Source organism: Encephalitozoon hellem, chromosome IX (genome assembly GCF_000277815.2).
Source record: "Encephalitozoon hellem ATCC 50504 chromosome IX, complete sequence".
Taxonomy (NCBI): Eukaryota; Fungi; Microsporidia; family Unikaryonidae; genus Encephalitozoon; species Encephalitozoon hellem.
In genome coordinates, this window is record NW_004057897.1 from 1 (window position 1) to 13209 (window position 13209).

The following is a 13209-nucleotide window of genomic DNA, read 5'->3' on the forward strand; positions in this document are numbered from 1 at the left end:
TGACCATATTATCAATAATATTAAAAATTTATCGAATGATACTTTATTGTCAGAGATACGGTGAATGCATAACATTGCGATTTCTTTCATTACTTCGTTTCTTCTTTTCTGAGGATTCGGACATTTTATTGCTATAAAAAGTAACTGAAGTAGACAAAATTATTATAAGCACAAGTAACAGGTATAGGACAATGGCTTAAATGTTTTTTCTTTCAATTCTTGTAGTAGGAACACTGGTAATTTTTTGAGCCTTTAGCTTGTATCTAAAAGTTTCCACAAGATCATTCAGTTCCTCTAATTGTTGGATAAAACACATTTCTAAATCCCCTAGTTTTTGGTTAAGAGATCGATATTTCTTTAAGTTGTTCCTTTGGGCTACAATTAAGTGAATATATTACTACGCTACCTCCTCCAGACATACTCTCCCATTTTTTAGTATTTTCATCGATTACATTGATCAGCAGTCCAAGAAGTCTAGTTGTCAACATTTCTAGATTATTCTTATCGTCTTTATTAACATTTTCATCATCAAAAATTATACGTGCTACCTTGAATTCCTTCACTTTATGAGATGGATTGTTTGATCTAGATTTTGTATGAAATTTCCATATATATAGAATTATATAACTCGTACAACATCCTGCAAAGAAAAAATTAATATGCGAGAAAAACGAAGTGTTCTATATACTGAGAATTCAATTAGACCCCTCATCCTGCGAGAGCCTTATTTTGTTTCCAAAAATCTCCTTTAGTTCTTTCCAGCCAACGTTATCTTCTGTACTTTCTTCCCTTAGCCGATTATTCTCCCGCATGTCTAGCAAAAGCAATGTCTTGCTGTCAGCAAGCATTTTAACCAACTTTCTCGGGATTTTTCTTAATCTCTTGTTTCTAGTGAAGATGATTTCTTCTATGTTTTCTAGATAACCGAGTATTGGAGGAAATGTGCTGAACAGATTTCCTCCAAGATTGAGTCTCTTTAGATTTTCAATTGCACCCATTCCAAATGGCAATGTGTCGAGTTTATTGTTCGCCAGATCCAGGTCAACTAGGCTGGTCATGTCATCTATTTTTTCAGGTATTGCCTGCAGCTGATTATCTCTGATGCTTAGACTTTCCAGATGTTTCAGTTCCGTTATCTCCTTTGGAAGGAAGATAAGGCTATTACCATTGAGATTTAAGCTTACTAGCAGTGGCATTCCGGCTATTGAATTAGATAGATATTTCAATCCGTTGTTGCTAACATCAAGTACCTTCATGAATGAGAGGCTTTCGAAGTATGGCGGCAGCCTGTCTATCTTATTTCCGCTGATGTTGAGTTTTGTGATTCTTTCTCCTTTCGTCATTCTATCGAATATCTCGTTAAGAACCTGTTTTCCATCTCTACCTGAATAGTTCAAGTAAACACATTTCCCATTTTGCGCCAAGATGAACATAAAATCTATTGTACAAACGATGCTGAACACTCTCATGCCAAATCTCATTTTTAGTGGGGGACTTTAATCTTATCTTGAACAACGAAGCAATACCACATTTTACCATGAGTTTTAATTATTATTAACTACCTTTTAATAACTTTCTCAAGGTAGGGTGGCCGTCAATATCCTTTCTTAAAAGTGCGACCTATCTGTCCAGTAAAAAGCTAGTGAAAACAGAATTAGCTGGACAAGCTCAAAATACCCAAGGCGGCCTCCCTTTGACATATTCCATTCATTTTCTTTTCTAGGCAGCACCATTTCTTCAGCTAACGATGTCAATGCCAATATGGCTCCACTTAGAACGAAACTCCATAACACTACAAGCATGTCATTAGTTTTTGCATTGACAGCAAATGCACAGGTTATTAAAACGATAGCTGCCACAGAAACGAAATTTCCGATGACACCGCTCTTGTAAACAGGACGAGGAAGAAGCCCTAAGCACTTAAATCGAATGTAGTTGATTGAAGAAAATGTTGCAAACATCTTCAAAATGTCCATGTTATCATTACTAAGACCGTAGACGATTGTTTCTGCAATGCATGTAAATAGCCCTGTTATACATATTACAATGAACGCAAGATACAAAATGGCTTCCTTAGGATCATTCCTAGAAACGTTTACACGCCAGTTTCTTACTATCCAATAGGAAAGCATAAACATAGTAAACAATGAGCTGGAAACTGCCGATACTAATCTGAGTACCCGATTCTCTCCAGAGCTCGACAAGTAAATCGCTGTGGGTATCAGTATGGATGCTAATCCAAGAGAATTTGCAAGTAAACCCATTTTGTTTTTTCCGACATTCATGATACCCATTCGTTTTCCAAATAAATTTATTGTTGCGTGTTATACAAATTAGGAAATAGAAAATTCTAAATTCCGTTCAAAGAGTTAACTTAGGAATATGGCTACCAATTAAGTACTTAAGTAATATTATTCTCCTTATTGGGAAATTGTGAGTAAAGCTAAGTACAAGTATCTTATCAATTATCCTTACGAAAATTACATAAGTCCTGCGCACCCCCTCCCAAAAAAAGAATCTATGGCGAGTGGAGATAATTATTTACCAAGCGGAGATGTTCTTGATGCAATCATTCTCATTGGAGCAGTTTTAGCTGAGACCCAATTCAACAAGATGGAGTCCACCGGGATGGCATTCCATCTTTTCAGCTTGCTTTCTGTTATTTTCTTCATATCTCGTGTATTAATTCTTGTAGTTGAAGCAAACTCTTCAGAAAAGTATGATGCGTTTAGCGCCATAGCATTTGGGTCATCAGCAGTCTTTTCTATTGTTGCAATTATACAAGCAATTCGTTCAACTATCAACATGAAGTCTACTGGGGGAGCCCTCTTTTATTCCAAGGAAGGTGAGAGATTGGTATTAGGGGGATATGCTGCTACCATTGCTGTGGTTTTTCTCATACTCCAGATGCTAAATATGGCAAAAGACAAAGATAACATTAAGCGACGTTATTGCATCAACGGGTGCTTGATAACAGTAGTAACCACAGCTTACGTCTACTTACAAGAGGAGACTTCTCAAGAGGATCTGGTGTCAGTGGTTATATACCTTTCTTTGTTCGTTGCTGCCATCCTGTTGGTTAGCAATGTTTTTGGAAAGCAGAGTCCTGATCTAAGGAACAAAGCTGGCTTATGTTACTTCCTCATCCTCTACTCTGGATGCCTTATTACAACTGTCTTTGGTATAAATGTAATGGGCGACAAAGCTAAACTTATTGAAAAACTTGCAAACATGTTTGTTGTTGTTGAAAAGGTTATAGGTTTGGCTAAATAGGGCGATTAAAAAAACCTATCGAAACTTTTTTATATTGTTGTTAAATCCTCCAATTGATCCCAAGTGCAAGAAAGAAGCATCTTCATTAACCTCCGGACTTGAGTGAAAAAAACTTACTATTAATTTGCTTGCAACTTTTCATAATACCTCTATCTAAGGCTATGTATGGAAGATAGAACACAACTGTAAGATATGCGATATTCAATCCATGCCCCAAATAGTTAGGCATTGCTGAAGGATTAACGAGTAACTTATTTATCCCTACAAGCAGGTTGGACCAGATCAGAATAAAAAGTAAATACTTGCTTATGAAGCGATGCATTTTGAGATCTCTAATATTGAAAGCCATATTGAACATTCCAAACACGATTCCTTGCGTAGTATGGAGAAGCATTATTACCATGCAGAAGTAAAGGTTGTGTATCCTACGACAAGATGTCGAGTATGTACTGGCTCCCAACAATATGGAGACAAAAAAGAGATTATACAGCACAATAATGCCCATATTTTTCTTTTTGAACACGACTTTTGATATTTCACTGGCCATAAGAAACATTCCCATCTGTGGCAAAATAAATGCGATTCCCTCAATGTTTGCAGTTATTATATTTGATCTTTTGGTAGTATATATTAGTTTTTCCAGCCCAAAGAACTTCAGAAAGACTTCGTGTAGTAGACACATCCCAAATCCTATTGAGAAGTCTGCCCATGTGTTTATAAACAATGAAGCCAGGTTCAGGACACCGAGTATCAGAAAAAAGTTCAAATGGATGCCGAACTCGGCATCGTTGACATCTAACTTAAGTAGCACTTTGGACAGGTACCTTAGAATCCCAAAGAAGAATGATGATAATACATTCTCCACCTTTCTTTGTGGGGTTGCCTTTGAAGAGAAGAACCCCGCATTGTATACGAAGGAACCTACGCCTATGTCCATCAGCTTAAGCCCGTAACTCATACTTTTTCCTAATTTTCCTCCTTTGTAGAAAGAGAAGTCCGATGCAAATATGGTAATAGCAACACAGCTCATTATGAGAACTCGAACCCTATCTATTGCAACGGATGCATATATCCCATTATTTTGAGGTGTTGATGTAGGATGCTTCATGGACAAGGAAGAATTGTCGATTGCAGATCTCGGCCATACCGCTGTAGACTTCCCTCTTATCCATCTTCGGATTATTGTAGACAGGAAGCTCACAACAAATAAGGCGAAGAATGAAGCATAAATCAAACACAAGTGATTAGGGAATACAATTGTAAGGTACAACGGAACTATAGAAAACAGAAACTCAAGAAAAGCGTACCTTGGGACTACTAAGTGATATATCAACACAGACAGCTGTGCTATGCTTGTAGTAGCAAACAATTCAACTTCACTAAGGGCTCCCTTCATAATGAGGGGCTACCTTATACGAATAAATTGTAATTGGGATGAAGAAGGGATGTCTCAAATAGGGGTAGAAAATACCAAATTTATTCTCTAGCCTATCTAGTAAGGCCTTAAGGTCCTCAGTAAGCTCATCAGAAAAGTATTTTTTCAGGATGTTGATTGACTCTCTTGTAATCATTGAATATAGAATGTCTTCTTGGTCAAAATGTCTTCCAAACATACGAGGAGGGAGATTGGGCTTTGCCTCGATCTTGATGGCCACTTTCTGATCTTTTGTTGCTTCTTTGACCGTCTCTTTATTGTTTTCAATAGAGGTTACTATCCCAAGCCTGACAACTTCATCCTCCTTGAAAACACACAACGGTGTTCCTACTTTTAGAATTCCATCCCTTATATGGACGCCTATCACAAGTGGGCTTCTGGAGTTGAAAATACACTTTGGGACAATCGACATTTTCACGGGAAACACTGCCTGTTCCATATGCATCTTTTTGTTCTTTTCTCTTTCCTCAGATATAAACTTTACGTACGAGTCGAGAAGATGATATATTATCTTTGCCTCAAACACCCTCACTCCCATTGAGGAAGCCATGTCCTTTATTTCCCTGTCCAACACTACGTCAAAGCAGAGGATCACAGCATATTCTTTGTGTTTCTTTGTCATTGAAGATACGATGATCATATCCTTTTTTTTTACCGTTCCTATGCTTACTCCGGAAATTGGGACATTGGAGGTCTTCAGGAACGAAACCAGGGCCTCTAACGACCCGAGTGTACTTGATACGACATGCACACCTTCCTGATGAAGCTCCATGGACGAAAAGACAGACTCGAGGTCCGCTTCAAGTGCATTTTTTACTTCTTCCTCACTGCTCTTTACTATAAGCACTCGACTTCCTGCTATTGCCTTTTCAAGCCCTCCAGCCGCAATCTTGATCCCCAAGCTGGCTCTTGCCTCTTTCACAATTACATACTGATTTTTCACTCTCAGTTCCTTCAAAGGCTGAGGCATAAGCAAAGCTTTGATGGTTGTAATTATGGGCCCATTGAAGCCGCACACACCAATCTTGTCTCCCTCTCGTAGTATTCCGTTGCTCAAGATGGCATCCAGAGTTACTCCAAACCCCTCAACGTTTTTAACTTCTAGAACAGTACACTCAACCTCCTCTTTGATTTTCATTTTTGAGCCCATGTATTTCTCTGAAAGCTCCAGTATCAGAGATACTAGGTCGGGGATTCCCTCTCCAGAGACTGCAGAGGTGGGAACTAAAGAAACAAATCTCTTTTGGTCTGCGTTTTCATAAAATAGCTTTGCATTCAGCCCTATTTCTGCAAACGCCACAATGGTGTTGTTCACTCTTCTTTTGAAATCGTCGATAGTTGCTCTTGATTGTTTCTTAATGGTGGATTTAACATTCCCAAATGAGGTAGACTTCCACCCGTAGAGTCTATCTATTTTGTTAAGAGCAACCACAAATGGCGTCCTGCGTCTCTTGAGGAGCTCTATGCTCTCCAAAGTCTGGGCCTCAAGCCCATGAACTATGTCAACAACTAGGATTGCAAGATTACAAAGTGAGGACCCTCGTGTTCTTAGATTGGCAAAAGACTCATGCCCAGGCGTGTCAATAATCAGAATGCCCGGAAGCTTCGAGTCCCTTTTCCCACATTTCTTGAAGAGTTCAGACACCGGAAAGAATGTGGCACCGATCTGCTGTGTTATCCCCCCTGCCTCCTCTCCTTGAACGTTAGATTCTCTTAACTTGTCGAGAAGCTTGGTTTTCCCCGTATCGACGTGCCCCAAGATACAACATATTGGACTTTTAAATTCAGGACAAGGCTCTCCAGCCAACTTTTCCTCCTCCGCTTTCTCACTGCATCTCAAATTCTTCTTTCCTCCATCTATTTTAACCTTATCTACAGAATTCTCTATTTCCTCTAGGTCCTTTTTCTGCCTATGCTCTTCTTTGTTCTCCTTATCTACCGACCCAAGCAGTGTGTTTAGATAATCTCCGTCTCTTCTGTTCTTCTTACCCATCTAGAATATTTATCTTCCTTTCTTTAAGAAATTATTTTCCTCAAAGTCACCAGATATATCGTAATCTTCTTTCAAGTAGAGTATAGGAACCAATTGGCATTAATGGTTTCAGACCAGTGGTCTGCATAAAACCTCTTGAAGGAAAAATCCAGATGAACCAAGATATGGTTATCAAGATTATGCCCTTTCTTGCCAAGAAATCAATACTTGCACTCCATTACATAACTGGGGACCCGAAATATCCCATTTACGTCATCAACGAATATAAGTCCAGGTTGAACACAATCTCTTTAGAAAAGATCACCGCTCTAGTCCAAAAGGCCATAGATATAGAGAGGAATGATCTGGCAATGGAATACTTGTGCCATCTGTCCCCGGGGAGAATGGCCAGGATATTGTTCAGGATAGCAGAGAATACAGAGCCAGAGAAGACGAGTCACGTGATTTCAAGCTTGAAGAGAAGCCATTCGTGCCTACTATGCAGCATGAATAACAGATGCTCGGAGGTTATAACCCGCCTGGAAGGCATTGTAAGGAACATAAAATCGTATACGTACTACTGTAAATAATAGATGCTTTAGTAAATGCCTCAAATAATGAAGTTAACCGAGAAAAAATTACAAACAGATCGGAGAGATCTACGGAATAAATCTCCTACTTTTCTGGATGCTTGAGCCTAACTTTGAAGGAGCTTGGAATTCTGACCATAGTTCCGATGCGCGGGTTTGTGACATTTGTTCGAAGGTTATTTTTGGAGCCATGTTTCTTTAAGCCTTTCATATCTTCTACAGTTTTTCTATTGGGAGCCTTTACATAAATGGCCCTTTTGGGTGAGTCGGCACTTGCATCTACATGCAAAGACTCCTCTTTATGCACCATGGATTTCCTGGACAGCTTACTCCTTTTTGAAATGGGAATTCTAATAAGATACTCTGTCTGCAAAAGCTTCCTCTTGAGTACACCCATACTACTCAGCTTCAGACTAGTATGTCTGTCACCCATAAACTCTCTACCCAAGCGGTTGATTGTCTTACGCAGATCATCGGGTAGAGTCTCTTCATAAACTTTGGCCACAGCCTTTTGATAATCATCGCGTGTTAACTCCATGTCTTCTATGAGATATATCAGGCTCGTAATTTTCTCCTTAATGGTAATGCTTCCCTGGTTGAGCCTTAGCAGTCTAAACATCTTTTTTCTTTTTCCCTTCAAAACCTTTTTAAAACCAAACTTGGGAGACAGCCCAAGAGTTATCATAATGTCAAAAGTCATGCACTTTATGGTAAATGTTTCCTTTTCTAGCATTTCAAGGACTTCTTCAACTACCTCTTCGTCCTCGTAAAATAGTGCAAGCAAAACCTCAAGCGCTGCAACTCTGATGCTACAAAAGTTAGGATATTTCGAAAGCTGAATTAAAGCATTTTTCCTCAAACTTGCCATTCCAAACAGAGAAATACGCCCCAAGGCATAGAGACAGGACTTGCTTACCAGATTTCTGTGGGATGGGAAAACCATGTCCAAAATCCTGAACCTTTCAATCTCGGAAATTGAGAGATGGAGGTAGTCAGGATTCTCCAATGGCTCCGTCTTTTCTCCTTTTTTATGTTCCTCTGAAGATTTGTTGTTCTCTATTTTTATGTCTGAATTATTTGCCGAGCTGTATAATGATGGAGTGTTCTCATAGTCCTCATTTGGGCTGGGTGTGTCCGTGCTCTTTTTATTATTTATTCCAGAAATGCTACTCCCTGGCATACTGTCCTTCGCATCAACCCTCTCCACCTTGAACAGTTCGTTTATGTCATCTCCTGCCTTCTCCTTTCCACGAGAAGAATATCCTTCGCCTTTGAACTTTGTGTATTTATCAGAATAAAACTCCGAAAAGCTCATCGAGGAAAGGGGAAAGCTCAGGCTTTCGATTACAGAAGATATGTACCACCCATCACTGTAGGAGTTGAATGAATTGTCGTTGAATTTGAGTATGTTGATGATGAATGCAGAAATGATACTTGCAGATCCCACCTCTCTTCCTGAATAGTTTTTGAAAACAAATGGATCTGCATATGATAGGGCCTTTACAAGATGCTTCTGTATGAAGTATGGAATAAACGAAAAGTCGTTTGGCTTGACTATCGTAGATGTTTGCACACAATACTTCTTCACAAAATACTGGATGAGTCTTTGGAACCCATAGTAGCTTCCGACTATCGTTCTAGAAAGGATGTATAGTATATGGATCCTTATTTTGTAGAAGATATGGGTATTCTCGAGCATTCGCTCAAATATCTCGCAGACATGGGTCGATGGCTTTATCGAGAGATTTTCCAAAGCCTCCATTTGGCCAATGATGTTCTTATCCAGAAGCTGTTCTATAAACATATAGTCAGGTTGCTCTATAACTATTTTTGCCAAATGTTCCCCCTTCGTGTCTGCCCTTATCCACAGTAAGGGCATCACCTCTTCCTCTTCCTCAGACTTCTTCTTTTTCTTCGTCTTTGGATGGTAATAGAAATGATTCTCTCTATCCAGCATAAACACATGCTCAAATATCCCTTCCATTTCATAACTGCATATGGTCACAGGGCCAGATATCGTCTTGTTCCCATTAGAAAATATACTTGTGGGAATCTGGCTGGCAGTGAAGTCTACTCTGTTGTTTTTCTTGTTTATCGTGAATCCGAGTCTTACCTTTACTACCCCAGGCCTAAACACATAAGTTTCGAAAAGAGATCGAAGGTCTTTTCCGGTGACATCCTTGACGAGCTTGACAAACTCGAAGCTATAGTTTTCTCTGACATCGCTCTTCTTCTTTATTGTGTAGTTCAGAATCTTTTCCATAAAGGCTCTACTAAGATTCCCTTCCAAAAGATGGAAAAAGACCTTGGATTTTGTTTTGAAAAACTTCTCCCTCATCGAAAAGAAGGTCCTTCTAGTATCGTACAATGCATACTCTGTAACATCCCTGTCAAGTATGTAGTCTTTGTCCTTCTTGAGACCATATAGAAACTCGTTGTTTCCTAGAAAATGCCTTACGCAGTAGTCTTCAAAATACCCTTTCATTCCCTCAGAGATCCAAAAGTCTGCCCTTTCCACCACAGAAAAATAGAAGTAGAATATTTGAGAGCTTAGTATGTCACATATTATTCTCTTCAGAAGAAACATCGGCTCGATGTCGTTCAAAAATGTAAGGTTTGATAGGGCCAAAAACGCAGTACTCTCTCCATATACCTTGTCTGCATCTCCAAACACAAACGCAATCGAAAGAGCCTTGAATGGATATTCTCTTTGAAGAAAATACTCCGAATACCTGATCAGATTCTCTACGTCACAGCAAAATTCTCTCACACAATCCTTATATCCGTCGAATCCTTTTGGAATGCACACAGCCTTTCTATCATCTCCAGTGGATACTTCGTAGCTATCAAACGTCCCTATGCAGAAATTTATTGCCCCGCTATAGGCCATGTCCACTACATAAGAATACAATATCACATCTTCTTCTTCTTTTATGCTTTTGAGAATCCCAGGCGATATGATTTTCGTTTCATCATTGCTAGGAAGAATATAAACCAGCTCCCATTTGCTCTTATAGGGCACGGAAAACGACGGAAATATTGAAGAGGAGTCAAACATTCTATTGGATGCGACTATCTCTTTGTGCTTGTCCTCTGACGAAACCGGCTTGTAAAACTCTATGGAATTGTTGTTTTCTTTTGCTTTATAAAGAACCCTTACTGTGAATGTATCCTCCTTGACTTCCTCGGGTATTTGGACCTCAAGTATGCCCTCAGAACTTATATTCTTCCACATGTTTCTACTAAAGGATGCCTCGTTCTTGTCAATGGCGGCTGTTGCATCCCTGCTCATGTAATCCGCAACCCTCAACTTCCCAGAAGCTATTATATCGACCTTCAAAATGTCAAGGTCCTTTGACCTGTACACAAGAACATTTTCTCCGGAATCCCGCTCTATTGCTGTCTCTATGAATCCCCTATATATACACTTCCCCAAGTCCACGAAGTATACATTCCTCTGTTGGATCACCTTCATTTTCAGGGCAAATTTTTGTTAAGTAACTTGAAATAGCACTATTAAGACCCCATCTGCGTATTTCAACAATGAAAAAGATGAAGATTGATTGCGGAAATTCTGTTAATCCGAAAGTAGTGGGACAGTTGTGGGAGATAATTGACAGAGAAGGAATTGCTTTGCACCAGAAGTGCTCTATCTTTCTTGAAATGATGGAATCAAAGAAAATGAACGAGGAGCTTGTCAGGAGGAATAACGAGCTGATTGAAGAGAATGCAGCTTTGTCATCCGTTCTAGAGGGCCACAAAGAGAATGCAAATAACTCAGAAAGCCTGGATGAAGTATCAAAGTTCGATGTTGGGAATAAGATTTCTTCGCTGAACTATGAGATAAGAAGACTGAATGGCGTCATTTGTGAAATGCAAAAAAAGCTTGCCAGGAACAAGATTCTTACAGAGATTGAGGAGGCGCCGCAAGCCGAGGAGTCTGGAGAGAAAAAGCAAATTATTGCTGATAGTTCTATGGTGGCCAATGAGGTCTACAGGAAAATTGCCGAAGAGTATGGAGACCTAAAAGCCAAAATGGCAGGGCTGGAGAGTAAGCACTGCGAGGAACTTTGTGAAAGAGATCAGAGGATAACCAAACTCCAAAGAGAGTTGAACGAGACTATATTGAATTCCAAAGATGCAGAAGAGAAATGTAATACTCTAAAGATAGAAAATGAAAAGTGGAGAGAGGCGTTCCAAAGGGTTAACAAAAGAGAAATAAATTTGAGCAATGAGATAAGCCAGTGCAGCCAGAGGGTCGATTCGATAGATAAGAACATGCAAAGCATCACGTCTAGGCTGGGTCTTTGGAAGAGAAAGGTCGAACAAATAAGTATCGAAAAAGAGGAACTTTGCAAAGTGATGGAAAACTACAAAAGTTATGAGAGGACAAGGAATAGAGGATGCGATAACGAGCAGGGGTCTCTGGAAGAAGAGATAGCCAATCTCATAGAAAGCTTAGACAAAAGCTTATCCGAGAACAAGGCACTGGTTACAAGGCTTGAGACCTTGCATAGAAAGAACAGAGAGCTAGAAGGCGAGGTTATTTCGTTAAAGATGTCCACCTCGGATCTCAGCAGTAAAAATACAAAGCTTGAGCTAGATATAAAGCATCTGAGAATGGAGAGGAGCTCTACCCTTGGAGATCCAGAGGACAAAGTATCAAAAATCAGGAAGCTAGAGAATTCCATTGAAGAGTCCGGCAGGATGATTGCAGATTACAAAAAAAGGCTATGTAGCATATCTGCGGAAAAAGAAGAAACAGAAAAGATGCTGGAATCGGTCAAAAAACAGAACAGAGAAATAAGAAATGAAATATCAAGGATCTCAAAGGAATGTTCTCAAATTGACGCAGAAAACAAAAGGTTAAGCGGGATACTAAAGGCTGTCCAAAACGGAGATTCTGAAGGAGATCCTGATCTTGCCATACAGTTGGAAAGATATAGAGGCCTTCTCCGATGCTCTCTTTGCGACACACGCTTCAAGAACACCGCGATTATCAAGTGTATGCATTGTTTCTGCGAGGAATGCGTAAATTCTAGAATAAGAATGAGAGATAGAAAGTGTCCCTCCTGCAACGAGCCCTTTTCGCCTAACGACGTGAGGAAAATTTACCTGTAGAAGTTTCAGAGCACCCTCACTTGTTTTTCTTCCACTCGTTCACATTTATGTATTCTTGACAGAGACAGATGCCTACAAGGACATCAAAAGCCTAAAAGATTAAAAAAATAAACAGAGTTATATTTCAAAGGACTCTACGGGCTAACCGTAACAAGCGCTTATCGCGGATGTACTTACGCCCGAAGTACCACAAACTTATTCACCGGCTCCGTTTTACAGCTCTACACCTCAAGACACAGTCAACGCCTAACTTCATTAATCGGTACAATCGAAGACTTCGTGGATCTTATGTCATCTAGCAGGATTCTAACTCTTTTATAATCCTTTGTTTTTAGTATGATATCCTCCTCTCCTATGGAAATAATGCCTCCTGCAAATACCTCTTTGTTTATTGTGACCTTGATTTTATCTCCCTTAGTAAATGCACGCCCCTTTACATTTAGTGTGCTATTTTCAATAAAAACATCAGTATCTTTTTTTCCTTCTATCATCCTCAAATCTTTGGCTGCCTCATCCACTGCGGCATAAAGTATTTCATCCACATCCAGAGTTGTGGATCTTCTTCTCCTTTTGGCGCTTTCTACTATGCTTTTCTGGTCCTCTACAGAAATGAGATCCAGCTCATCTTCTAATCCATACATCTTCCTTACGAAGTCCTTGTACATATCGGCATCTCTTTTCATATCCTCAACTCTTTTTCCAAGACTATCCTCTAAATCCTCTGATGGAAAAGATAAACCCATTTTCCTTTTGATTGGATCAAGGGGTTTTGTTTTAATTAAAAAAGGTATCGAGCAAAACATTTGAATTTAGCCTTA

The 13209-nt window shown here is 39.5% G+C and overlaps 9 protein-coding genes across 9 annotated transcripts; 3 read left to right on the forward strand and 6 right to left on the reverse strand.

Annotated features, from left to right (window-relative positions):
• Positions 1 to 695: 695 nt before the first annotated feature.
• EHEL_090010 (uncharacterized protein) lies at positions 696 to 1481 on the reverse strand (the record flags this gene model as incomplete). The annotated part of the gene is made up of 1 exon (XM_003887829.1): positions 696 to 1481. The coding sequence occupies one exon, from the start codon at positions 1479 to 1481 to the stop codon at positions 696 to 698; it is 786 nt and encodes a 261-aa protein (XP_003887878.1).
• A 126-nt stretch (positions 1482 to 1607) lies between these two features.
• On the reverse strand, positions 1608 to 2285 carry EHEL_090020 (uncharacterized protein; the record flags this gene model as incomplete). The annotated part of the gene is made up of 1 exon (XM_003887830.1): positions 1608 to 2285. The coding sequence occupies one exon, from the start codon at positions 2283 to 2285 to the stop codon at positions 1608 to 1610; it is 678 nt and encodes a 225-aa protein (XP_003887879.1).
• Positions 2286 to 2520: 235 nt separating this feature from the next.
• On the forward strand, positions 2521 to 3273 carry EHEL_090030 (uncharacterized protein; the record flags this gene model as incomplete). The annotated part of the gene is made up of 1 exon (XM_003887831.1): positions 2521 to 3273. The coding sequence occupies one exon, from the start codon at positions 2521 to 2523 to the stop codon at positions 3271 to 3273; it is 753 nt and encodes a 250-aa protein (XP_003887880.1).
• An 85-nt stretch (positions 3274 to 3358) lies between these two features.
• On the reverse strand, positions 3359 to 4669 carry EHEL_090040 (uncharacterized protein; the record flags this gene model as incomplete). Its single annotated transcript, XM_003887832.1, has 1 exon — positions 3359 to 4669. One exon carries the CDS (start codon positions 4667 to 4669, stop codon positions 3359 to 3361), a length of 1311 nt encoding a protein of 436 aa, XP_003887881.1.
• On the reverse strand, positions 4653 to 6701 carry EHEL_090050 (translation initiation factor IF-2; the record flags this gene model as incomplete). Its single annotated transcript, XM_003887833.1, has 1 exon — positions 4653 to 6701. The coding sequence occupies one exon, from the start codon at positions 6699 to 6701 to the stop codon at positions 4653 to 4655; it is 2049 nt and encodes a 682-aa protein (XP_003887882.1).
• Positions 6702 to 6853: 152 nt separating this feature from the next.
• On the forward strand, positions 6854 to 7270 carry EHEL_090060 (uncharacterized protein; the record flags this gene model as incomplete). Its single annotated transcript, XM_003887834.1, has 1 exon — positions 6854 to 7270. The coding sequence occupies one exon, from the start codon at positions 6854 to 6856 to the stop codon at positions 7268 to 7270; it is 417 nt and encodes a 138-aa protein (XP_003887883.1).
• Positions 7271 to 7355: 85 nt separating this feature from the next.
• EHEL_090070 (uncharacterized protein) lies at positions 7356 to 10745 on the reverse strand (the record flags this gene model as incomplete). The annotated part of the gene is made up of 1 exon (XM_003887835.1): positions 7356 to 10745. The coding sequence occupies one exon, from the start codon at positions 10743 to 10745 to the stop codon at positions 7356 to 7358; it is 3390 nt and encodes a 1129-aa protein (XP_003887884.1).
• A 68-nt stretch (positions 10746 to 10813) lies between these two features.
• On the forward strand, positions 10814 to 12391 carry EHEL_090080 (uncharacterized protein; the record flags this gene model as incomplete). Its single annotated transcript, XM_003887836.1, has 1 exon — positions 10814 to 12391. One exon carries the CDS (start codon positions 10814 to 10816, stop codon positions 12389 to 12391), a length of 1578 nt encoding a protein of 525 aa, XP_003887885.1.
• A 239-nt stretch (positions 12392 to 12630) lies between these two features.
• EHEL_090090 (uncharacterized protein) lies at positions 12631 to 13134 on the reverse strand (the record flags this gene model as incomplete). The annotated part of the gene is made up of 1 exon (XM_003887837.1): positions 12631 to 13134. The coding sequence occupies one exon, from the start codon at positions 13132 to 13134 to the stop codon at positions 12631 to 12633; it is 504 nt and encodes a 167-aa protein (XP_003887886.1).
• Between the last annotated feature and the right edge of the window lie 75 nt (positions 13135 to 13209).